This window comes from Pholis gunnellus, assembly GCF_910591455.1.
Source record: "Pholis gunnellus genome assembly, chromosome: 3".
Classification (NCBI taxonomy): domain Eukaryota; kingdom Metazoa; phylum Chordata; class Actinopteri; order Perciformes; family Pholidae; genus Pholis; species Pholis gunnellus.
Genome location: NC_136529.1, coordinates 410,309 through 437,831, shown reverse-complemented (window position 1 = coordinate 437,831; position 27,523 = coordinate 410,309). Strand labels below are relative to the sequence as shown.

At 43.1% G+C, this 27,523-nt stretch overlaps 1 protein-coding gene across 1 annotated transcript in view; it reads left to right on the top strand.

The window, feature by feature from the left end:
• The window catches only part of LOC306693940 (receptor-type tyrosine-protein phosphatase gamma-like), a gene marked incomplete at its 5' end in the record, with an annotated part of 535,669 nt that overhangs the window by 418,563 nt on the left and 89,583 nt on the right, over window positions 1-27,523 (top strand). The window contains 2 exons of the mRNA XM_079156627.1: window positions 732-889; window positions 23,996-24,188. Of these exons, the coding sequence (XP_079012753.1) occupies window positions 732-889; window positions 23,996-24,188 (351 nt within the window). The remainder of the gene's footprint in view (window positions 1-731; window positions 890-23,995; window positions 24,189-27,523) is intronic.

The window sequence follows — 27,523 nt, the reverse complement described above, 5'->3', positions numbered from 1 at the left end:
TACTTTTTCGTTAGCCTGTTTGGTTAATGCCAAATATTGTCCACTCTGTCATGTTTTATACTGGGCCTTGAGTATACATGAAGCATGTCACACTCAGAAAGAAATAAAAAACTTCATAGGTTAATGCATAAACAGCTTGGCACATCATCTTGCATCTGTTTTTTTGTAGCATGTCTTCTGAGGTCAGTGGAAGCTCAAGGCCCCCCACTCACAGAAAGATTTACCGAAAATGTGTTTATCAGATTACTTTAATTGTTTTGCTTGAAATGCCCATTTCTGGATTGCTCTCACTGAAAGTAATATAAAAAGGAAACAGACTTTCTTGCTTGAAGCATCCTTTATCATTTCATGAACAGCTTTGTTTCCTTCCTCTAGACCCCAGACCATAATGTGCTTCATATCACTGATGATTTTGTTTGTCAGTCTGGGAATAATTCCAGTGTCAACATTTGGGCTTGGGGATGTGATGTTACAAAGTTGATTGTATTGTGTATGCCATCCTACACCAACAGAGGTATAATTATAGGTGTTCAGTGCAATTATGTCTGTCAATACGGGGACATTGAACGAGGCAGGCACAATGCAAATGAAATCAATAGCATAAACCTAAAGGCTGGGAAACAGTAGCACTTGGATGTGCTCCAGAAAGCCTGGTCTCTGTAGTTTACATTGAAATAAAAAGTGTTGTGTGGATCATGTTGTATTGATCTGTCCTGCTCTCTCTCATATAGAAAAAGAGACTGTCCTGGAGCCGTTCGTGCTGAAGGACCTGCTGCCATCTGCACTGGGAAGTTACTATCGCTACACCGGTTCTCTGACTACCCCGCCCTGCAGTAAGGTGGTGGAGTGGATCATCTTCAGCAGACCTATCTTTGTCTCCTACAAACAGGTAAGAAGCACAGAATACCAAGACACGTATAGAATATAATCACTTGTTGTGGTGGAAATTAATGTATTTCCTTGTGAGAAATCAAAAGTATCTTAAGCTCTCTGTCTTTAAGTATTTATTACAGGATAAGATGTAGAAAAATTATGAAGAGTGTGCAAGTCAAACATGAGCCAATGAGTACAAACAGAGTCACAGGATTCTATTCAGCTGAAGAGGGACAGAGTTCCTTCACCCTATGTGAGGATCAAGGAAGTCTGACCTCTTTCTCGGTCTTGAGAGGAGCTTTAATACATATATTTTGGAATAAAATGAAGTCCTATTCCATTGTTAAGAGGAAAGCTCTCCTGCCATTGTAACAAATTAATCTGTGTCCGAGAAATATAATTTCCCATGTTTAGAAGATTACATAATCAAAGGTGCTGAATTTGAAATTCAGAGCATATCTGTTGCCTCCACACTGCTCTCAACATGGTGAGAGCTGAGTCGGCGGCTCACAGCTAATGGTGCTAACAGAGCTTACAGTACCAACAACAGCAACAGGGCTGACAGAGGTAACCGCTTTTACCTGGGAACCAGAGGGTTGGGGCTACGTTTCCACCCCTACGCCGTCAGTCGGGCCGGCGTTATCAGCTGTAACATCCTTATGAGCACAGTGCCATGAGCGAGCCTGTGGGGCACGCTCACATGCACTAATATGCACTACAGGTAAACTACAGGTAAAAGCCGGCCTGTAAACAAAGCACAACATCACACAGAGGGAGAGCAGCTTCATTCTCTGCTCAGGTAGACATTACTACACTATATCATATACATATACTATACTATATTACGTAGCTAATAAATGTTTGTTATGTTAATGCTCTTAATGTCATCTAGAGAACCTTTAACACTATCTACCTTGAGATGATTAGATAATTTAATTATGAACTGGAAATACTGAGCTAAAAACAGATATTAAATTGCAGAAGAACGGACATTCCCATTCAAATTAACGTAGTATGATTGTCAAAGCGGTGGCCATTATCATCTGTATGTTGCCATTGCGACGGGGCTAACTTCCCATACACTAAACCTACATATAGCAAGTTGAGGCATCACTGATGTGAGGTTTAGAAGTAATGACTAAAATCAGCAGTAGATTAGTGACGTTATGAAGCACAGAGAGCCAGAGTAAATTCTTAAAATCAAAAACTTAATGATATAAACAACCTGTGTAGAATTAAAGCATGGTGCAATTCACAAGCTAGCCAGCCCTTAAAATGTGAACATTGGGTTCCTGTGTATATTTTTCCTTGTATCAAACTGTTGAAAGATACACCTCCTGATTTTGTTACAGTGCCCTATCATTTTCACAATTTAATTGACTCCAAATTCAGGTTTAAAAAAATGTGAATGCAAAATGCGTGCAAAATGTCAAGATGAAATCCAAAACCTCACAATATGTTAAGCAGCATATCAACAGACCCTCCAACAATTCCCAGAGATCCTTGTGTTCGTATACATACAGAAATTTTAATCTGTTTTTTACATTGCTCTCAACGTACATACATAGAAATTACGAATAAAAAACAAAACACATTTAACGATATGTACAATATAAATATACATATATATCCAAAAGTATATATATGAACATAAAGAACAACAACAATGACAATGGAATTGAGGTAATAGTACAGAGTGGTGGTAATAGGGAAAATGGAGGTAATAGTGCAGAATCGAGGTAATAGTGCAAATGGTGGTAATAGTGCAGAATGGTGGTAATAATGCAATAATGGAGGTAATAGTGCAGAATGGTGGTAATAGTGCAAATGAAGGTAATAGTGCAAATGGTGGTAATAGTGCAAATGTGGTAATGGTGGTTGGGCTCAATAGGGCTCAATAGTGCAGGTGGTTCAGGGAACCACCTGCACTATTGAGCCCAACCACACCCACGCCACCACATACCCCCACCGCCCGGCTTAGGCCGGGGAGCCGTCCGGCCAAACCTACTCCCTAGCCCCCTTGGGAGCGGGAGAGGAAGTCGGCCACGGTCATCTGCGCCCCCGGCCTATGGACCACCTTGAAATTAAAAGGCTGCAAAGCCGGATACCACGAGTGATCCGGGCGTTGGTATCTTTCATGCGGTGGAGCCATTGGAGCGGGGCGTGGTCCGAACAGAGGGTGAACGAGCGTCCCAGGAGGTAGTAGCGCAGGGAGTCGACCGCCCACCGGATGGCCAGGCACTCCTTTTCCACCGTGCTGTACCTGGCCTCCCTCTCGGACAGTTTCCGGCTGATATAGAGAACAGGGCGGTCAACCCCCCTACCTGCTGGCACAAAACAGCTCCCAGCCCTCTGTTCGATGCGTCGGTCTGCAGAATAAAGGGAAGAGAAAAGTTAGGTGTGTGAAGGAGCGGTTACCCACAGAGAGCTTGTTTCACCTGCCAACCGGCATTGCTCCGACCACTGGACCGGATCTGAGGCACCTTTCCGGGTCAGGTCGGTTAAGGGGCTGGTCAGAACCGCGACGTTCGAGATGAACCGTCTGTAATAACCCGCCAGTCCCAAAAACCCCCTAACCTCTTTTTTAGTCTTGGGCCGAGGGCAGGCTGCGATAGCGGCAGTCTTGTCCACCTGAGGGCGCACCTGCCCGGCGCCCAAGTGGTACCCCAGATACGGTACCTCCCTCCATCCAACTGAACACTTCCCTGGGATGGGGGTGAGCCCCGCCTGCCTCAGGGACTCAAGCACCGCGCCCACCCGCTGCACATGCTCCGCCCAGGTGGTGCTGTGGATGATTACATCATCCAAGTAGGCGGCAGCATATGCAGCATGCGGACGCAGCACCCGATCCATGAGGCGTTGGAAAGTGGCTGGGGCACCGAACAACCTAAAGGGAAGTGTGGTGAATTGGTACAAACCAAACGGAGTGGAGAAGGCCGTTTTTTCCCTGGACTCTGGTGACAGAGGAATCTGCCAGTAGCCCTTGGTTAAATCCAGTGTCATAAAAAAACGCGCAGTGCCCAGTAGGTCCAGGAGTTCGTCGACCCGGGGCATTGGGTACGCATCAAAACGTGACACATCATTCACCCTGCGATAGTCCACACAGAACCGTATAGATCCATCCTTCTTGACAACAAGAACGATGGGGCTACACCAGGCACTGTTGGACTCCTCTATTACCCCCATCTCCAGCATAGCCGCCAATTTCCTCTGAACCACTTTTCTTTTGTGTTCAGGTAACCTGTAGGGTCGTGACCGCACCGTCACGCCCGGAGGAGTCTCAATTTGGTGCTCTATGAGGTCTTTGCGTCCTGGCAGGAGGGAAAACACGTCAGCAAACTGCTTTTGCAACTGGGCAATGTCAGCTCTCTGGGTCCCGGAGAGATGGGCTTCAAAGAGGAGCGAGGTCGGATTGGTGGATTTTGGCACCTCGGGCCCCAGCTCCTCTCTCTCAGACACCGCAGATACCAGGGAAACCGACTCAGCCTCTCTCCATGCTTTTAGGAGGTTGAGGTGGTAGATCTGTGTAGCCCCGCCCCTGTCAGAACGCACCACTTCATAGTCGACATCCCCCACTCACCGTGTGACCACAAAGGGCCCTTGCCACTTGGCGAGGAGTTTAGAGCTGGAAGAAGGAAGCAATACAAGTACCTTTACTCCCGGCGTGAATTGTCTTAGCTTGGCGCCTCTGTTGTACAGCCGTTGTTGACGTTCTTGGGCCTGAAGCAAATTCTCACGTGACATATGACCCAGTGTGTGGAGTTTTGCTCGAAGGTCCAGGACGTATTGAATTTCACTTTTACTGGTGCTCGGACCCTCCTCCCAGTTTTCTTTAATCAGGTCGAGCACCCCCCGTGGTTTCCTGCCAAACAGTAGTTCGAAGGGAGAAAATCCCGTGGAGGCCTGGGGAACCTCCCGCACTGCAAACAAGAGAGGATTAAGCCATTTATCCCAATTTCGTTGATCTTTGTGAATAAATGTACGGATCATGGATTTTAAAGTCTTATTCAGACGCTCCACCAGACCATCGGTCTGCGGGTGGTACACGCTGGTCCGAATAGATTTAATACCCAATAATCCGTAAAGTTCCCTCAGCGTGCGCGACATGAATGAGGTGCCCTGGTCAGTCAGAATCTCTTTCGGGATTCCGGCTCGGAAATGTTGCGCAATGGCACTGCCTCGGGATATCGTGTTGCGTAATCAACCAGGACTAACACAAAGCGATATCCGCGTGCACTCCAGTGAAATGGCCCGATGAGGTCCATGCTGATTCGCTCGAATGGCACCTCCATTAAAGTCAGAGGACGCAAAGGGCGCCCTCGGGATGGCCGGATGGTTTACCAATTGACACAGCGGCGCACATCCCCCCGGATACCCGGCCAATAATATCGGGCCATTATCCAGTCAAGTGTTTTTTCATATCCCATGTGGCCAGCCATCGGGTTATAGTGAGCCGCCTGGAAGACAATTTCCCGACGGCTTTTCGGCACCAACAATTGGGTATTTTCCTGAACTGACTGAGTGTCACGACTCACTCTATACAGTCTGTCCCTAATCAAAGAAAAGTGTGGATATGTCTGTACTGCGTATACCGCATGACCCTGTCAGTCGTGAACGCACCCCCGCACCGTGCCCCATTAACTTATTAAACCCCGGCCTATCCGTTCCCAAGATCAGGGGGTGCGTAAGGCGGGAGCTAACCGCAACCTTTACACTATGTTTTTTCCCATTACATCTAATTTCTACTGGCACTATGGGATACTCGTGAACATCCCCATCCACACACATCATTTCCACCCACAATGCCTCCACCAATGCCCCGGGTCGAACCAGGCTCTGATGAATCATAGACTGTGTACAGCCAGTATCCACCATTGCCTGATGTGTACCCCCCTGGATCCTTACTGAAACGCGGTACGTCGCCCCTGGACCGGGGGAGGGTGTTGGAAGGCCGGCAACCCGAATCACCTGGCCCACCTCCATCAGCGGACACTCCCTCCGGAAGTGACCGGGCTGCCCGCACCTCCAACACTCCTGCCCTGATGTTTGAGGAGCCCTCTGTAGATTGGGAAGAGGGCCGGCATTAGCAGGGGTCGGGGAATCGGGAAGGTGGAGGAGGGTTGTCGGCCGCGGAGCTGGTATGGGCCGCGCCAGGGCCTGCGGCTGTAGCCTCCTCCGAGGGGCAGGCGTCGGCCGGGCCGAAGCCGACGGGCGACCGCTGTCCCCCTGCCCGCTTGGATGGACCGCCAGGTGGTCCTCGGCCAGGGTGATGGCAGTCCCCAGTATAGTCGGGCGGTGGTAACGGACTCAGGCTGATGTTCGGGCTGGCAGCCCCTCTACAAATTGTTCCAGGACCACCTTCTCCACCGCCTCCTGCGCCCCTCCTGGGCTCTCTGGTTGTAGCCACCTGGTGACGGCGTCCCTCAGCCTTTGGGCGTACGCGAATGGTCGGTCGTCAGGCCCCAGCCCGTCCTCGCGGAACCTCCGGCGGTTGTCCTCCAGGGCCAGGCCCAGGCGATCCATGATGGCTTTACGCACGCCCGCGTAAGCGTGCCTGGCCGCTGGCGGCAGCCCCAGGGCCGCTGTCTGCGCCTCCCCTGCCAGAAGAGGCAAGGGCCAGAATGCCCACTCCGTCGCCGGCCAGCCACACGCCTCCGCCATGGCCTTGAATGTCTCCAAAAACGACTGTACATCGTCGGCAGCCGCCAGCTGCTCTAGGGCCCGGGCCTGCCTATCTGCCTGGATCTGTAGCGCCGCCAGGAACTGCCGACTGGCCTCCGCCTGGTCCCGCTGCATGGCCGCGATCCCGCCCAGCATCTGCCCCAGCGCAATGATCGGCTGGGTCGGCGGGTCTGCTTGTTGCTCGTCACTCTCCATGTGCCTGCCTGTTGGGCTCCAGTGTAACATGTCCCTGTTAGCATGGGGTTCTTATAGGCACAAATGACGCCAGCAGTCAGAAAGGGGATCGTAATATCTTTTATTTTCACCGCTCACGCTGGTCTCGGCCGGGCAATCTGCCGCCGTGGGTTCCAGCGCCCAGCTGTGAGCGATCCTCCTCGTCAGTCCCTCGCTCCCAGCGTCGCTCAGCCCGCCTGTGTGTGTGTCTCCTGCCTCCGTCCCTACTGATGGTTTTTAAAGGGGACAGATACAATTACTAATTGTCTACAGCTGAGGCTGATTAGTCCTCTCCCCGGCCCCGTTCCCTGAACCACTCCATCCCCACACTCAGTCCCCTCTGCAGTTGAGCCCAACCATGCCCACGCCACCGCAGGTGGTAATAGTGCAGAATGGTGGTAATAGTGCAAATGGAGTTAATAGTACAAATGGTGGTAATAGTGCAAATGTGGTAATAGTGCAAATGGAGGTAATAGTGCAGAATAGTGGTAATAGTGCAAATGTGGTAATAGTGCAGAATGGTGGTAATAGTGCAAATGGAGGTTATAATGCAAATGGAGGTAATAGTGCAGAATGGTGGTAATAGTGCAAATGTGGTAATAGTGCAAATGGAGGTAATAGTGCAGAATGGTGGTAATAGTGCAAATGGAGGTAATAGTGCAGAATGGTGGTAATAGTGCAAATGGTGGTAATAGTGCAAATGAAGATAATAGTGCAGAATGGTGGTAATAGTGCAAATGGTGGATTGCATTATCTTAACATTATCTTAACTTTAGTTTGGTTTTAGATCTAACTCCATGCTGCTGGCCTTTCCCAACATGCATTGTTATTGTATCTGTATTTCTTTTGAGTATGTAAATAATATAACTCAGGGTTCTACTTCAGGACACTTTTCTATTTTTATCAATTATCTACCATTATTTAATAGATGGAATTCATGCATTGATCTTGATCCTCAATTACATCCAGATGATACGATAATATATACATCAAAATCTTCTTCAACACCAATTCAAAAGGGTTTGTAATCTCACTTTAACATTCTACAATCTAGAATGGAACTAGAACAGCTTAAAAAATTACTGCTCAATACATCTCAATCTAATGAAGGTTTATACGATGGAACTTCCTGCGAGACAGAACCTCCAAATCTAACTCTCGGGTTTGAGCTTCTAAAGAGCTGATCAAATTTAATATTTGGATTTATGGGTTGACAATGAAGTAACTTAAATCAGCAATTGGGCACATTATAAAAGAGAATTAAGTTTGATGTTGGTGTTCTGTATAGTTCCAGACATTGCTTTTTATTTGATGTCAGAAAGAGATATTCTTCACAACAGACCATGCTGACATTGTTTATAAAATTGCTTCTAAAACAATCTTCTTCCTCTTAATATCAAAGGCTTTGCAGATTCGTATTGGGATGTTCTTTTTATACTCACCGTTGTACAATGCTTGATGGCTCTCTTGAGATGACAATTGCATTGGTATTATGTCTCTTATATTTCAAATTACTTTCTATGATACTCTGATCAGCTCCTCTTTATGGTCCCCTTCATCTCTAAAGAAATTGGTAAAAAAAAATAACAAAAGCTTTAATGTTCAGGACTCCATCAGCTTGGAATAATTCCTTTCTGTCTTTATTTAGCTTATTACTAGCCATGACAGCGACACTAATAGTTCACCTTGTGAGTCTGTGTGTTTGTCACACTGTGGACAGTGAAGGATCAGCAGGAAAAAGGGAGCAAACATAACTTTTAGAGTTGCCCAGCTTACCCCTCTTACACCACCATCCCGCAAAATCATTTCAACCACGCTGAAGTCAGTGAAAACCATCAAAAATCTTCATTTTGTTTTAGGTGTGGTACATCTCAAGGGGTTTAACATATAAAAATGTATAATGAATCGAATTCTTGACCTCTGAGATTAGTGGTTTTGATACATTTTAAGGAGACAAAAACTTTGGATCAGATTCTACTAGACAGCCTGAATAAAACACTACGCAAAAAGTAACCACATTCATGTATCTTAGTTAATTTCTTTATTACAATATAAGAATATCATGCATACATTGAATACAAGGAGAAAAACTTTTATCTGTGTGATTATATAACAGCTGAAACAATTGCCTCCTCCATTTTGGTCAATGGCACCAACATGTCTGAGAAGCTCACCAAGTTGAACTTCACATGAAAGCCCTACACAAATGTACTTAGCCCCACAAGGGAATTGGCTTATTGCGGCTATGTTAATGCTGATGTGACTGATGCCTCAGGACAAACACAGTAAGGCCAAATTCAATAGGATGCCAAATGGCCAAAGGCTGACGGTCAGATGGGATCACTGAATGGATTGTTGATGTTGCATTTCGTGTTATAGACACAAAGGGCCTCATGGAGCCACATTATTCTCCATCACCTTGTTCTCTTATCCCCTGACATAATTTGATAACTAGCTGGTATTCGACATTCCTGTCATACTATTGTTGTTATATCAGTGAATTGTCTTTTGCAATGCAGTAAAATAAAAAAAGCGACAATCTGTTAAATTTCTCTTATATTTTCTGTTAAGAGAAGAAGTAATAGAAGGCAACTCCAGATGCTTTTACCAGGTGTGCTGAATGATGAATCCCACCAAATCATAAATTGGAGGCGTGTGGCCGATTGTTAATTATCATCATATAGCATATAAACACTATATATCGCTTCCTGCATGAGGCTGTTGAACAGCCCTCAAAAAAATATATATTATAATTATAGTCACAAAAGAAAGAAAACTTTCGTCGCCCAATCATTTGATCCACAGCCCGAATATTGTTACTCTACCAGTCACAATTTTCAAGAAAATCAACTGGCCCAGATATTCCATAGATATTTAGATACAGTAGTTAAGTAATGTGCTTAAATGAATGTGATTGCATAGGTGCAGTTAGACTGTGGGTGTGCTAATCTAGTTTTTCAAAAAACATACTGTTACAGAAAAATAACTTAATTACCGTAAATTCTCAATGAATTACCTCAGCTGTAGAGCGCACCAGGCCTTTATTTGAAGCAAGCTTTATTAGAGACAAGCAAGCCCCAAAACAAAACGAAAATATGTTATGTATGTGGTCTTTCACTAACCCCTGCGCTACATAATTACTGTATACAAACACAGGAGATCTGCCATTAAGTCCAACATTTGTTATTCTCTTGTATATAATGTGTTACGGTTAGGAATAGGAAGGTCAAAACATTTAATGAGAATGACTGTGGATTTCTTTCTTTTGTTATTTGAATAACTAAAAACATTTTCATGCAGAAGCATCTGTAAAAAATGCAGACTGAACTGAGATATGAGTTGTCCTTCTAAACAGAACAGCATATCCAGTGTTTGTAAAAACATCTTCCTTACCCAGTCTAAAGAACACTTGGCAGACTCATCACCTTATAAAGCCAAAGGTGTTTTCTTCAGAGCAGCAGTGGAGAAGTTATAAGAGCAGATCAATGTAAAGCAGGCAGTTAGGAGATGTTGTAAAGACTAATGAGACAGTCGGGAACCAGACTGCTCTGTTTCCATCTTATTCCCCAGCTCAGCTTCTACATTTCCCCCCAGTTCCTTTCCCTCTCCTGTGCCATCAGCAGCGTGAATCTGCAAGAAAGCCGTGTATTTGATTAACATGTATTTCTGTTGTATGGGGGCATGAAAGAGTTTATGTTGTAACTTGTCGCACAGTTCTAGGGGTTGACTACAGTGCAGCTTTAACCACAGTCTAGCCCTCGTGCAGTGTGTTGTCCTCAGTCGATCCGTACGAGTTCCTCTCTGGTTGCTGCCAGACTAAAACATATCTGTGTGTCAGTGGAAAGAGTCTGACAAGTGTGGTGTCTAGACTTTGTAGGATTTAATAATCTTAAGGTCTCCAGCTCAAGCGCCACACACTCTCGCAACAACATAACATAACAGAATTGCTTACATCAATACGATGCCCACACAAGCCCCATTGACATAAACCCTCTACTGCACACTGTTACTTTGTGGAAACCAAAGTTTTGTCTGACCCTAGAAATCAAATCCATTCCTCATTCCCAGACTTTAGTCAAGTATAATACACATGGCAAGGATAAGCAGACAAACAGAATGCAGCTAAACTCAATTTGAGTTTCAGTGCAAAAAGTCAAGAACTCATGTAAATGAAACAACACTACCACTGAGAACACTAACAGAGGTTTCCAGGTCTTTCAGTCATGGTTCTCTGAGTGTATAGTGATCACATGTTTTCTCAGCATTAATTCTTTGTTCAGCTATGTGCTGAAGACAGGCTGTATTGATTCTTTCTGAAGTTGTATTTTGATTTCTAAGAGATAGATCTGGGTCAGTTAGGTAACAGATACATCATTCCTTTCTATATGCTATTTATTCAGCACTATCTAAGGACGTTAAACTGTTTTCCAACATTCTGCAGCCTAACCAAATTTTCACATGTCCTCAGCAGTCTAGAAAGAACTACAAACAAACAGGACAGTTCGGGGCACACCACAGGACTGAGTAGTATTAATTTTCCTACCGTGCCTGTCCTCGGTGCAAATGAGTCCAGCAAATATAACAATGATAGGCCTTTATATGGAAGCCCGTTTCCGCACTGAGGAAAAAATTCTGTAAGTCATTATTATGAGATACTATCTCATAACAATGACTTAGTATCACATAATAATGAGATACTATCTCATAATAATGCCTTAGTATCTCATAATAATGAGATACTATCTCATAATAATGCCTTAGTATCTCATAATAATGAGATAGTATCTCATAATAATGACTTAGTATCTCATAATAATGACTTACGTATCTCATAATTATGACTTAGTGACTGAGGGCGGGGCGTAGCAGAGCAGGGTTACGGTTTAAGAAGGGACCCTGTTAACTGCCGACCTTCAGCCAAATGCGTCTCATATTGTCGTAGTTACGGCAGCTGTTGAAAACAGGAAGAGAACACGTAGCTGTCCTCATGAATGCTGCATTGTTTAATTTTGCAATGTTTGACAGTGTCAAACCTTCTCATTTACAGTCTTTGGTCAAAACATACCGGATTTGACGTTGGGGCGTCTTTGGAGGAAACGAGTCCACTCACGTTTGAAACGTCACTTGTTGTTTATGTGTTGAAACAGGAAGGGAGCAAGTTGCCCTTCCTTTGAAATAATAAAGTTGGTATAAAATCAAGCAAACACATAATCGTCTTTGGAGCCTTCTACGTGTGACGTAGAAGAACTCTGTAGCACAGTTTAAAAAAAAATGACATACAATAAAACAAGGTCAAACACAGTCAGCAGTGGAAAACCAGATCAACCTGTGACCACACTTGCGTGTTTACCGTGGAGCAGTTTGACGTGTACTACGGAGCAGTTTAGAATACAGCTGGTTTCCAAGACAAATCTTTGTAGCGCTGCAAATTAATGAGGCAGATCTCATTATTAGATATTATCGGATATGGTGGAAATGGGCTTCCATACTTTTGTGTTTATTTGGGTAATAGAATATGGCTAAACATAACTTAATCTCAATTGGATCTGATTTAGTTGAGAGTAGTGATGGTCGGACCAGGTTCGTTAGCAGACTTTATTATGCTGTTTACATTGAAAACTGTGAAAGATGAAAAGCACCTGAATGTGGACCGTCTCAAAGGAGGTGCAAGTTCAGCTGAGCTATCAGTCCTATTATGGACCCGCCTTTGTGGCTAAGGTCCTTCAAAGGAGGCAGAGCCTGAATTAGGACAGAGCCAACATCTGTTGAGTTACTCTCTGTCGAGGCCCATCATGAGGGCACAGGTGCAGAAGTCAGGGTTTTCTTGGTAAACCAGTGGTGGATTACAAAGAAAACAAAAAGAAAGACAGAGATGAAGAGAGCATGCTGCAACTCCCCTCAATGCACTTCAGTACTTTAGTACCAACGTGTCCTTAGGTTTCTGCTGGAAGTAGCTTCTTTAGATGTGTTTTACTGAAAAGGAGCCAATTCTTTAGAGTCACTTCATCTTGCATATTGTTCGTCAGTCTCCACAGGCATGACATGCAGCCTCAGCTGACCAATCAGCATCTCCATAACCACTGTCGTAGTAGTTTTGAGGAAAAATCCAGCTTCACAGAATGACACACAGAGTAAGATTTGTTTCTCAGAGTTGATCCTTGAGACAACATCCTCAGCTTTAGGGTGGTGCATGTGTTGCCTGGGAGGAGGAGGCTCTGCCCTAAAAGCTAAACTCAGGGAAATAAAGTCTAGTCTCCACAGTAAATGGCATGACAGCTCTGCCTTGTAGAACTATGAAGGAACTTTATATATAGAGCACCTTTCATGAAAGCAGCGAATATGCTTATAATAACAAATACACATGTTTAAAAAACAAACAGAAAATTAGTTTAGTTTATCTAAAAATTACAAAAAAATCATAAAAGACTAAAAAGCAACATCTGCTAGTTGAAAGCAATATTAAAGAGATTTGTTTTGAGTTCCATATTTTCAGGATGTAGTGGCTAAAAGGAGCATCCCCAAAGGTTAATGTGGCAACTTTGGGAACAGTAAATTAAGCAGCATGTGGATCTTAGGGTTCTTAGAGCAGCATAAAACAGTAGGTGGTCTGTGATATAAAAGGATGTTCGATGTTTAGTGCCTTACTAACAGACTAACACTAACAGAAGGAGTGTAAAATCAATTCGAACAGATACAGGTAGTCAGTGTAGGTTGTGTAAAACAGGTGCTGCATGATCACTCATTTTAGATTTGTTCAACACTGGCAACAGCATTCTGAATGCTGTGTAGCTTTGCAAGCGTTACAGTGGTCAAAGAATGAACACGCTTCTCTGCATCGTTCTGGCTCAGTATGTTGCACAAATGATAAAAGGCAGTTTTGGTCAATGAATTAAAATAAACTTTCAAATTGAGGTCAGAATCTAAAATGACAGAGGTTTCCTACTTGTGGTGGTGTCTGCGAGACCTCACAAAATACATTTACGTCACCTAACCATTATAAAAAAAGCAAAGGATAAAAAGCGCATAGGAAATGATGCGGAAGGAAGACCAACGGAATATGGAACAGGGAAATGAATCAACAATGAGTCAACAAGGAAGCGAGCGATGGGGGCATCATCCATCCTTCCTGACCATTAGCCAGTCTATCTCAACATGTTTAAAAGGCTCTTTTGAAGTCCTTTTGTTTCCCTACTTTTTAATGCTGTGCAACTCTCCAGAGAAAACATTATGGAGGAAGATAAAAGGAGGAGGTTGGGAGGAGAATTAACACAGATGGTGACTCCAGTTATTGTCTGTCTGCCTCTTTGTATTTTATTTCTCTCCGCTGTCTCTGCTCGTCTTTTGTTTTGGATGATAGTTGAAGTAGGTCAGCGGGAGTGACAGCCGTTGCTTTGGGCCTGCTTTTAGAGTGGATCGATGCTCAGGTTCTTACACAACTCACCCAAAATGCCTTCCTTTCAGTCATGTGGACTTGCCACACTTGTATTTGTGCGTCTCACGTGTGTGTGAGAGAGAGAGAGAGCGAGAGCGAGAGCGAGAGAGAGAGAGAGAGAGAGAGAGGCCGCTTCTCAGATGTTACCAACCTAAGATGGCTTATGCCGAGCTGGTCTCACGTTGCATTCACCCTGAATATGAGCGTACTGTTGAGATCAGCCTACTAGTAGCAATTCCAAGTGGGACATGTGGGAATTTTTTATAATTTCCCATCTGGCATTGTGTGCAAATGTGCCAACATTTCCTGTAAGCAGCTAAAATGCAGCGATATGGGTTTCTTTTTCTCCTCGAGGTCTGTCAGAAGATTGAGCACTGTTAGATTGCAAAATAGCTCCTCAGTTAGCATTCTTTTGGTGATTTTCATGCTTATATACATTTATACATCTATAATAAATCAGGGCTAAACAAAACAATGTTTTTTGACATAAAAGATAGATTTAACTTTTATTTGAAGAGCATCTTAATGACTAAATTCCAATGTGAAGCAGGTCCTAGTTACACTTTGAGTTAGTCATTGGATAGCAGTTGAAACACTGGATATCATCAACATAATAGGGGTGTAACTGTACAGACAACCCACCATCCAGTAGGCACTCTTTTTCTCATTCATTTATAAACATATGAAAATTAACATTAAAAGGTGGCTCTTAGGCCATACTTATTATTAGAAAGATTACATTTACTCCAATGCTGACATATGGCCAGTAAGGCTCGAGTCTGCATATTCTAGAACATAAAAGGAAATAAGAAAATTCTCCATTGCTCTCTGTCTGTGTAATACACTTTATGTAAAATTAACATTAATGAACTATGAGACCTAGTTGTGTGGTTTAATCGCTTCACGTTCATGTCATCTCAGCTCAGTATATATAGTCAAACTCTCTGGACTGATCCACTTCCAGGAATCACTCCAGTACAACTGCAGCATGTTTACGAGGACAAACAGACTGACTGATGCAGATGTGAAAGAACGTCAATAAATGTTAGCAAAGCTCAAACCCACTCTCACAGCGATGCATCAAGTCAGGCAGCTATATCACTGGCAATATGCTCTACCTGCCCCTTTAAAAAGAAACTTCACAGGAAGTTAGGTTAGGCAACAAACCACTTACCTAGGGTTAGGAATAGAGTGTGGTTGATGTTATCTTAACTACGAATATGTGGCTACTCAAGTGAAACAACACTAACGACTCGTGACAAAATTTAAATGTTCACTTTTAGTTTTTCACGGGGAAAGTCCTATGTTTGTTTGAGCTAGAAAACGACAACTGCCCAACTGCCAAAGCTTTAGCCCTTTAGAATTGATCTCGCACACATTTGAAGATGTCAACCCAACTAGACTGAATTAGGCTAGGTCAAAACTTAGCCTAATGCGTACTGAAGTGAAGATTGGTCACTTATACTAAGCCCTACATCCTGTTAGGGGCGGGGGAAAAAATCGATACAGCATAGTATCACGATATTTTGCGTGGCGATAATGTATCGATACACGGAAGCCAAGTATCGATCTTTTATTCTATAAACTATGAACGTTTTGTTACTAGAAAAATAAAATCAATTACTTTTTCAGTCCACAAGATGGTGCTGAGTTGTTTTCTGGTGAGGCCAGAAGAGGTCATGGGTCAGTGAGATTGGTAGGAAGTTGGTCAAAACAAAGAGAGACATCGATCGGAGAAAGAAATCAGAAAAGCGCCGTCCGTGTTTGAATCAGACGTCTGGACTTATTTGGATTTTTGTTTAACAAGGAAGGCCGTCGCGGCGTTTTTTCACCGACACAGCTGTGCCCAAGCTCTACAGGTGCGTTGACGTCAAGCGCAGTGAATTCCTATGTGTCTATAACAGCACAATATCTCACAGAGGAGTGGCAACTGTTGTCTCTCGTTCTCCAAACTAGAGCAGTACACGTAATGCTGTGTTCACACCAAACGCGATTAACGCGGCGCGAATCACGTTAATCGCGTCATTCGCGCCATTCGCGCTGCCGGTCTCGCCGGGGACTATTTGTGTTCATTCACGTGAATCGTGCTGGACGCGCCGGAGAGGGGGCGTGGCTTATCGCCCTGAAAGCTGTTCAACTGTCCGCCATCAACTGTGGAAAAAATAACCTCTATTTCTGCTCAGTACGTGTTGTGGAAGTCCCAGATATCACGGGAAACTAAACGCCGTCATGTCTGGTTCATAACTGTGTCCAGCAAGCCACACGTCGGCTGTTTACAACAGCTGTATGAACACAAAATAAACTGATTTAGCTGTGATTTAGCAATAAACCGACAAAAAGGGACTCCGAAATAACTACGTAATGATGCCGATTTGTACTTGTTTTCTCAATGGAGCTCGGATCGACCGGTGCTAGGCTATGCTAACATTGTAGCAGCTCCATCAACACTCAACATAACGTCATCTAGACATAAATATGGCAGCGTCTATTCATTGTTTGCACTATATGGTGCATGTGCACCATATAGTGTTTCGCTCACACGCTCAATCTGGCCTCACAACGGGCGTTAAATCTGCCAACAGCAGCCAGGCTCATGGGGAGAGTGCGGAGCATAACTGGCTCTCTGCCCTGACGTCCATGCATCGCAAGTTATACCAGTTATATAACTCTTATATCGTACTTATAGAAGTTATAGACACATTTGCATTCAGTTAAGTTTGTCAGGTGCATGTAACATTTATGACAGTGTTGGTCAGTCTGTCTGCTTGACAGTCCCATTTTGCTGCAATAAAAATGATTGAAGTGAGATGAACAGACTGAAAACTTTATCTTATTAGATAAAACATGTTGACACAGTTTTCCTTTGGGGACATCATTTGCAGTTGAAAAAAGGTAATACATCGCAAATATATGTTATCGCAATACTCAGCATATCACAGTATCATGATAATATCGCAGTATCGTGATAATATCGTATCGCGGGATCTCTCGCGATTCCCACCCCTACATCCTGTACCAAATTGTTTAAGATGAACACACATAGTTACACCTCTAAAACATATGCAAGTTGAAAGCTTGAATTTATTTTTTACTAATAATACCCTATATTAGTCATAGCCAGCGAACAGAGGAGAACTCAAATGCAGACACTATATACATCAGGGAAGTTGATAGAAAATCTCCTCACGGTGAAGGTCAAGGCTTCCAGGTTAGCAACAGGATGGAAGTCTGAACAGGTCAAAACACAGGAACGGGCAGCAAAGGAAATTAGGTATGGATTGCAGTGCAGCCAGATACATGTACAGGTCCAGGTACAGGTTCAAATGGCTGGAAGGCATGTGGCATGGGCCAGTGGTGGGCCGTTAGGGCCAGCAAAGCCTTCTCTGCTGGCCTAAACAGAATCACAAAGTTATAACTATTTTATAATTTTATATTTTTTCTTAAATACACTTCATGTATTGCAATTTATAAAAATGTTTTTCCCATTATCTTATTTTCTCATTGCACAGCTACTGTCTTCCTCAGTTGCTCTGCTTCCAGTGCAGCTTGTTTTAAGTAGAGCTTTTATCCAATCAGATTTCACCTCTGTGTCTCTAGGTAAGAAGAGAGGCCCCAGGCCTGCAGACTCACCAGTGCCTCCATGTGCAGTTTAAGTGAATGGGGACGATATTGTTGATTGTCATAGTCTTCAACCAATCAGATCTTTAGTTTGACATGTTGGGCGTATTCTTTGACGTGTCAGAGCTGCTAGCTGGCCTACAAGTACGTCAGCATTAACGGGCAGCTCAGTTTCCAGGTGCAGCTCTGCAGTGAGGTGCAGCATGCGCTGTGATTGGTCATTGGGTGAGCACGTGACTATCGTGAAACGAAACTTAAGGAAGCTGGCAAAGCTTAGTCGGAGTAGTAAGAGTTCAAATTGAAAGATATGGAAGAAATTTTTTGCATTTTGCTTGGTGTAGATTATTTATTTTTTTACCTAGCTTTGTTTTTTAACACTCAATGGCTGAAGGAGGAGAAACGGATTTGTGAGTGGGATTAAACTAGAAAGAAGGATGGAGTTTGTCTTTAAGTGAACAGCATTTGGTAAGTGAACTGCGTTTGTTTTTTACATCTAATATCTTAATGGCCCTTGAGTATGTAGCAGAATGTGTGTTCCGCTGTTGTTTACCCGTTAAGCTAGTTTAGCGTAGCCTCCCAGAACATGTGTGGTGCCTCAGCTGTTTTTGTTTTAGTTTTTTTTTGTTCCAGGTTCAGAGGTCACACAGACCGTTGTCTCCTAGTGAGCGCAGAAAACATTATATTTCCCACAATTTAAGCATCTGCATTTTCCAAATGCACTAGTATTATTCAAACGTATTGTTCGGTTCGTAAGCCTCGTACCGAACGGTTTAATACGAATACGTGTGTTCAGCTGCAGGACAGCAGTGAAGGCCCAGGTATAAAATGCATGGCCCGCCACTGATAGGGGCTGATGAGGGAAAGTGGAAACAGGAGAGCAGGTGGGCAGCAAAGTTCGGACATCTGGTGGATGAATGGAGAAGGGCAATGCAGGGAGCTGGGGAAGTGAGAATGTGCCTGAAGAGAAGAACAGAGAGGCAGAGTGGGAAAAGCTAGACTGAGGCAGACTTCTTCTTGTTGAAGTTGTGGATACAACAGGAGATAATTGCTACACCACAGTTAGCTGACTATCTAAGCCCTTGCGTAGGTCCAGTAATCCCAACCCACCCAATCATCAGAGAAGGAGCCAAGAATATGAGCAATGCTGAGAATAATGAGTGAGTTAGGGGTTTACCATTCGGTTGCCTGGATGTCAAATCACCAGGTCAGTACCGACTAGATACCATGGTAAGTAGAGGTCTGGGCAGAAAGATTGTTTAAGCCTGTATCTGCCCTTTTCTGCAGAATTTCCACCTGATGCTGCAGTGAGTCTCCCCACAACATGGATCTATATATTTTTCAAATACGTCTGTCACAAGCCACAGGAACACATCAACATGTTAAATAAATATATATATATTTTATCTAAAGAAATGCAAATACAGTTTCTAATATTTGCATGGCTTTAGAAGACATGAGCACAGGCCTCATTCATTGTATTTAAAAGTAAAATGCAACTTTGTCAGTGTTCAATCAATGCAGAGACAAACTGCTGTGTCCCTGTTTGATACATGTTGTTACCCATAGCAACAAATACAAGCTGCTTGTAATCTGCCTATGCTGTCAGAGGAATCTCGCTCTGCTGTGACCAAGGCTTTATGCTCTGATGGTATGGTGATTTCAACTCAGATTGGAGGCCGATGTGAAGGTGGGAGTTACAACATGGCCTGGTGTTAGGCTGCGTATGCCAGTGTTGTCTGTGTTTGATCCAGAGCTGGAGGAAGGGCTGACGGCTCTCAGCCTTGTGTACTATTGCAGTCCACTGTGTGAGGAGAAACACGGATTGGAGGCAAGCCATAAATAGTAATCATTCTCTCACACACACACACACACATCCACCAACACACAGTAATGATGTCTGCAGCGCGAGTCAACACAGTAGGGCCAAACAGTTGTGAGCATTCTGAGAAAATATGCTCCTAATCTCACACACATTTAGAGGCACTGCTGATTTCACACTTGGAGTTTGGTTTGAGCAAACGTTTTAGGCCATTGCACAGGCATTACTCATAGTCCCTCCTGACCGGAGGACTTTCTCCATCCTTAAAGGGAAAGGTCAGATATTTTGAAGTGGGTTTGTATGAGGTATTATCTACATGGCTGTCAGCTCCCCCCTGTATTGTAGAAACAGACAGTATTACCAGCATGGGAGCAAACCAATTTACTGCTAAGGATGGGTACAGCAGCAAAACCTAATATAGACTCCTAAAAGAATCAATATCAGTTTAAGTGTACGCTCTATTTAGAATTTATTTCCTTCTCTACATTGCCATCAGACAGCCATTCCCGACGAGGAACTAAAGTGCCCCCTCCTTCAATTAAAAGCAAAGAAGAAATCCCAGCGTGTTTCCAGCTTTACAAAGGCATGATGGGAAATATAACCTTCTATCTAAAGAAGGCAGAAAGAACTAAAGATAAATCAGCAGTTCACAACAAAGCTACTCCTAGAAAACCTTACACAAAGGAGCAGGCATGGATCTGTGTCTATTGCTGCAGTTGTGCCACGTTACCTCTATCTTCAGTCTTTGTCCACCCTAAACCCTGAGGGTTTACCACGGCTCAGGCAACAGTGGAATCAGACTCTGGCTTTTTCTTATTAATCCTTTGCTTTGACGCTCAGATTTGACTTTCATCATTTCCGAAAGTCACCCCTAAAGCTGGTCACCAATTCTGGCAGGCCAATGTTTTATGGGCGTTTTACATTTGTTTTGCGAGAGCTTGGGGGATGGGGGGGGTGCTCATCCAAAAAATCCTGGCTGCCTTCCTCCTCTGCTGTTATTTTTCCCTCCCAGTAGGTGGGGCCTAAGAATGGGGAGGATAGTCGGCTTATCCAGGCATCATGCTTTGTTCCAAAGCAGGATATCTGAACACCTACTGCCCACATTGCCATCATATTTTGACGTGGATGTTAATGGTTTGAATCAGAGTAAAATTGCTAGAGCCACTGAAGTGATTTCGCATTTCAATCGAAACACTGTTTTTTATTGAACACTTTTAGATTGCAAAGTTTAACTAGCATTTTCTTTAAAGGCTATTAGCAGTCTTTTTACTTAATCTTCTTCAATCTTCTTCATTTGTTTGTAATTCTCTGCTTTGGTCTTTGGTTCATTCTTTCTTTTTCCACAAAAGTTCTAATAGTAGGTCACAGGGTTCAACAGTAATGCTTTATTTTTTCACTTGCCCAAGTGGGTCAGATATCTACTTATTTTATTTCCCTTATGCAAATTTCTGAATTTCTTAGATGTTATCAAATAACAAAAAAGACAAAATTTAGTCGTCATGTTTATTCTGTATTTAAGTAAATTAATCTGGAGCTCGACCATATCCTCTAAACTACCCAACTAAACTCCTTTTTCCAGGATCATTGAAATGCTCGCTTAAGCTCATAAACACCTTTACCTGCTGCCATTTTCTGTCCGAACGGTACTGAGCATGTGCAACTCCCAACAGAGGTGAGAAGGAAACAAGATGGCTCACTCTTTAGCTATTTCCATCATGGGGTCTGGAAAAAAACAATGTGTTTCATTCTTTGCCCGAATGTTGGTGATTTACTAGCCTGAGATGGTATTCCACTTGTCCCAGGTAAGCAGACAATCCTTTCTGTTGAGCCCTGAGGTTTGAGGAGAGTCACTTCTGAAGTATAATTTACAATAATAAGTTAAGGACAATCCCTTCAGAATTCATTCACCTTATTTTGCTGTGGCTTAGTTTCTGTTTGTTTTTTTTGTTTCTATTTCAGAGCACCAGATTGTGGTACAGGACAATTTACTGTGCTCAGAGATATCCTCACTGAGACATTTACCTTTGTGAAACTGAATCTGCCTCTAAACTTCCCTTCTCCCTTCTCCAACACTTGCTTGCACACAAGCTGTTTGTCTGTGTGCATTGCTTCCAAACACATTGTACAGAGTATCCATCTGCCAACGCAGACAGAAAGATGACACTTCAGTCACACAGTGCAAATCCATGTCTGGTTGCACATCTTGCCACACAGCATGCATTTGACAAATGGCAACATGCAAGAAGAGGCCAACTTCAATATCAACCCAAAGCAGTACAAAATGTCCACAGCTTGATGAACATGGCAGCTAAATACATATTAAAACTACTTTGGGAACCGTTCAACCAATCATAGCAAATACAGTGTACAAAATGCTTCTTGTAGCCACAAACGTCCTTCCAGAAGTACCTCCTATAGTCTCCCAAACCATTCAGCATTCAGCCAAATCCAGCCGGGTGTGACACAATGTCAAACAGCTTTGGCCCATACATCTTTGCTTGATTTGAGCAGGTTTTGGGGTTGTTGGGCCAGTTTTAGCAGCACATGAAGTAGCATTGGGCCACAGTTGGCACCAAGAATCAGACCAGTGTACCTTGGATATTTCTGATTTACCATTCATTACTCGTCTGTCATGAGTTTGGCAACTAGATTTAGCTTTTTTGACTACCTTGGCATGGGCTCTTTCAGATGCCGTTTCGACAAATAATGTGACAACATTACTTGTCACAACTCTTTATTTCAATGTGTTTATCAAAACACTGACTATTTCAAGGACTTGGCCAACTCCAAAACTATTTGCAAGGCCATTTGGAGTGTGTCTGTGGTTGCTTTATGCCACAGCCTGAAAGACAGACTGGCAGAACATGAATATGCAAACAGAACTCCAAAATCGCAATTATCCTCAGGGACAGCACTTCAGAGATGCAGGCCACTCACTGAAAGTTCATGTTTTTGAAGTAACAGGTCTGGGTGAAGGGTTGGCAGTTGACAAATTCAAACATCTCCTCTGGTGAGAGACCTTTTGGTTGGAAACCCTCAGGGCCACTTCTCCCTCCGGTCTGGATCAGGGAGTCATCTTTCCCTCTTCCCTGTGATTGAATTGTCTGATTTAAAGCCTGGAAAAGTGACTTATTTTGGAAGCTGCTTATTAGAATTATCTGAATATGCAAAAATGCACCTTATTAGATTGTTAGATTTTAGTATTTTACTGTTTAATGACCAGTTCAATATGAATCTCTGTGTCTTTGTTCTATGCAAATGTCATTCCATTATGCTTGTACTGAACATCTACAATGACATGGACTTTATTCCTGATATGTTTTGGATTCCGATCATGGGAGAGACATTGGCTTTAACTGGTTTTAACCTGTCAACGTTTTTATTATGTTTTGTTTTAACTTCACATTATGTCATTTTTGGACTTGACAGATGCACTTCTTTTTAAAGAATAGTACAACACTTAGCTTAGCTTAGCAGGAAAACTGAAATCTGGGAAAAAGTTCTAAACTGCACAAAAGCAAGCTTACTACATAACACTTTGTATCTAATTTGTTACACAAACAGAAATGTACAAACTGTATATTGGCAAACAAAAGCAGGGAGCAGTGTCTTGCTGGCGTTCAACTACATAATTCTACCTCAAACCACAAATAGCCACAAATAATTTTCTTTTTATTTACAGATAACGTTAAAGAGAGCAAGCTAACTGTCCCCCCTGCTTCCAGTCTGTGTGCTAAGCTAAGCTAATCCTTTCCTGGCTCTTGCTCATTTAACCTACAGTTGTGAGATTGCTATCCATCCTCTCATATTTCTGTGAATTAACACTTTCAGAAAAAAAAAAAACTATAAACGTCAACATTTTGAATTGTTAGTGCTGCTGGTGAAATATTGTTTTGTTTATAGTTTGGAATAATTGTAATGTTTATACTATTTCAAAAGTGTCCCAGTGATATTCTTCACTATATTTATTCATTTATTTGTTACTCATGCATAAATACATATTGAATGAGTTCTTCATATGTTGGGATTATTTATCATGTGTTTTGAATATTCCCCTCTGAATTACAATTTTTCTGTAAAGTCTTTGCTTTACCGCAGTGACCCAGTTTCCTTAAGGGGATCATTAAAATATAATCTTATCTTTTATTTCAATTAGATGTCTGTGCTGCATGCATGCAAAATATTGTATATTTTATAGAGTGAGTGAAAGTAGTTCTTACTGCTGTTTGATGGACACAAAAATCCCAAAGTCAGAATCACCACAGGATGTGAGTTCTGCTTGACACTAACTCCGCTTTTGTTCACTCTTTCCTCTCCATCCCCGTCTCTGCCATGCTCGCTCTCCCCACCGGCACCAGTTGGAGGCTTTCTACTCGATCTTCACCACAGAGCAGCAGGACCATGTTAAGTCAGTGGAGTATCTGCGCAGCAACTTCAGGCCTATCCAGAGCTTGGATAACCGCCACGTCTTCAAGTCAGCAGTCAAAGATGCCTGGCTGCCCGACTTAACTGACAGCGGCAGCGGGCCGTATAGCACGGAGGCGTCTAAAGGTAGTGGTGCTGAGACTTTTGACAGTTTGCTTATCACCATACATGTTCTAATTAATAGAGAATGTGGTGTCTTTCCAGAGCTTCTGGACTGTGGACAAATCTGCACCAACACTAATCTAAATTATTAACAATTACTAGTTATTTTACTTGTCAATTCATTTTTTTTAGGTCATATTTTTACTTTTCAAACTATACACTGATGGAGGAGACACTCAACCGTGTCAATGTTCAAATGTTTAAAATCTGAAATATTGCTGCCTCTAGCTATTTAAAATTATTATTTAGTTCTTATGAATGAATCATTAAATAGTTTTATGATAACAATAACAACATGATCATGTTGGTAATCTTTTAAGTGCTGAATTGAAGGAAATTTTTGACAAATTATATGTTCTTAATTTGAAATGTAGATTTATTTGATATTTTGAGTCCTAGAGGAAGAAACAAACACATAAAGGTTACATTTTTATAACAAATTATATCTTGAACTAATGCATATTACATACTATACGGGACCGACTATATTACTGCTTTTAAGACTGCTAATTATTCACTTTATTTGAGCGTTGAAATATGTTTAACTTCCTCCACCACTACACAGCACCTTTAAAGTTCCCCCTGGTTTCTTTCTAAGCTGCTCCAATATTCTCACATTATTCCTGGATAGTAACATCTCCTAATGTTAATAAATGAGGGATATTCAGTGTTGTTCATGTGCCCAGAGGACACCCTGATTGTCCTCTCCTTGTGTGTGTGTGTGCGTGCGTGCGTGCGTGGTCTGGCCAAGCTCTCTGTCATTTCACCAGCGAGCTGGGCAACTCCCCTAGCATAAGGCAGTGGGAGGCACACCAGCCGTCCTCCCACTCCTGCCTTATTACCACTCAAACAACACCACACATTGTGCAGTGTGTGCATGTGTGTGCTTCTCTGTATTTGTAAGTGCTCGCGTGTGGCCTAGCATCTGTGCTATGTCAACTGTCCTAGCAGGATATGTCCCCTCCCTCCCTTCATACACACTTCCATATGGTCGACTAGGAAGGAGGAGCATCACCTAGATGTGAACACACACACACACACACACACACACCGGCACATCAGTGGCGGGCCGTGCATTTTACACCTGGGCCTTCCCTGCTGTCCTGCAGCTGAACAATCTCACTATGACGCCACAGCTACGGTTATTTGTTTAGTGTAAAAATGAAGCTCAACACCTATAAATACACTATCTGCAGAGTGCAGATACAAGAATACACTGAGAGTGCGTCTCCTCTCTGCTCTGACTGCAGCTGGGACTGCTGTGCAAGGCTGCTGTGAGACTGACCGCCTGTGAGTGCTTTGGGGCGGCTCACGGCAGTAACTGCAGAACGTACGAGCTTTCACGTCAGAGTCAAAACACCAGAAAAGTCTCTAATAACACCAGAACAAGTCGCTAGATTTGTCGCTAGTAGCTTTTGACAAAAAAAAGTCTCCATGAGGGTTTGGAAAGTTGCCAGATTTAGCAAGAAAGTCGCCAAGTTGGCAACACTGACACCGGCTAAATATGTCCCCAGAGCAACACTGGACCTAACAATGGTTCCTATCACATATTAAACCAAACAAAAATCCATCTTCATAAAAACAAGTTGTACAAATAATAATATATAAACAAGCATCTTAAAGCTATTGCAGATGTAAAAACAAAAGCAGTTCACTTACCAGAGCTGCTGTTCACTATTTAGCTGCTGTTCCTCCTTTCTTTGTTAATAAAGAGTTTAATCTCGCAGTTGTTCAGTACATCCGTGCGTTTTAGTTCCAGTAAGAAGTCCTTCTGGATTCATGGACGCCAGTGAAGACAGTCGAGCCTCCCCAGTTGTATTTCCTGAACATGTTTTAATGCTTTTGAGGCTGAAAATGTACGCTCCACAGAGGCAGCAGATGTTGGGATTGTCACCGCCCAATATGTCACGCTAGCCCACTGACCAATCACGTACTTATAGGCCAGCTAGCAGCTCTGACACGTCAAAGAATATGCCCAACATGTCAAACTAAAGATCTGATTGGTTGAATACTATGACAATCAACAACATTGTCCCCATTCACTTAAACTGCACATGGATTCACTGGTGAGTCTGCAGGCCTGGGGCCTCTCTTCTACCTAGAGACACAGAGGTGAAATCTGATTGGATAAAAGCTCTACTTAAAACAAGCTGCACTGGAAGCAGAGCTACTGAGGAACACAGTAGCTGTGCAATGAGAAAATAAGATAATGGGGAAAATAATTACAATACATGGTGTATTTATGAAAAATTATTAAATTATAAAATAGCTATAACTTTGTGATTCTGTCTCGGCCAACAGAGAAGGCCTTGCTGGCCCTGACGGCCCACCACTGCAGCACACATACACATGTACTGTATATGTGTGTGTGTGCTCTCCTGGCACAGTGTGCTTGCGTACTCAAGCAGAATGTCCTTGAGTGCTGCAGTGGGACATGTTTACTGTTAGCAGATCTATAAGGCTGGCAGAGGAGATGCAAAGAGGCAGATGAGCAGGAGCAGGAGGAAGGCCGGCTCTGAGAAAAGAAAAGAGGAGAATCAGAGCTGTAAAAACAGCCACAGCTGAGTGTGTTTAGGAGGGAAATCTGTGCATGTATGTGAGTGTTCACCTGGCTTGAAACTCAACACCATGCAGACACAGAACACACAGGTACTGTTGTAAAATGAAAAACCTGCACAAAACATATACAGCAGCAGCTGAATTGCATGAGTCATTTTCTTACTTCCTGTGCTAATTTATTCAATTTTGCTGAAGCGCAGCCTGAACCCTCTCCTCCTGCTAGTGATTGTTTCTCATCAGCAATGTTGGTTCATTTACTTTTGTGTGCCTGAATGACTGGCAGCCTCGCAGCCTTTAGTGAGGTGGGAAGATGCATTTACAGAGCGGTGTGTGGGTGTTGTTAAAACTAAAACCCAACATTTTGGGAAAATGAAAAACACTCATCTTGTTTTCTGAAGCAAATGAGAGGACCACTATCAGTTTAATCTGAGTGTCCAGTAGAGAGCACCTGTTGTAACATGCTGACTGGAATCTGACAGATCTGATTGTTTTTAGTACCAACCTGTCTTTGTCATGTTAGCTGGTAAACATGTGCAGCGATGCTTAAAAAAAATGGAACAGTGGTTGTTTCCTAACCAAGAGGCAAAGTGTTGTCACCTCCGTGCCACCTTGCCAGTGTGCAAAGTACATTTCATAACTGTTGGTTTCAATAACAACAATCAATCTCTGCTGTTTCAAAGAATATAATCTGTTAGCCCCTACCTGTGAAAAGATGGGGGGGGGGGGGGGGGGGGGGGGCT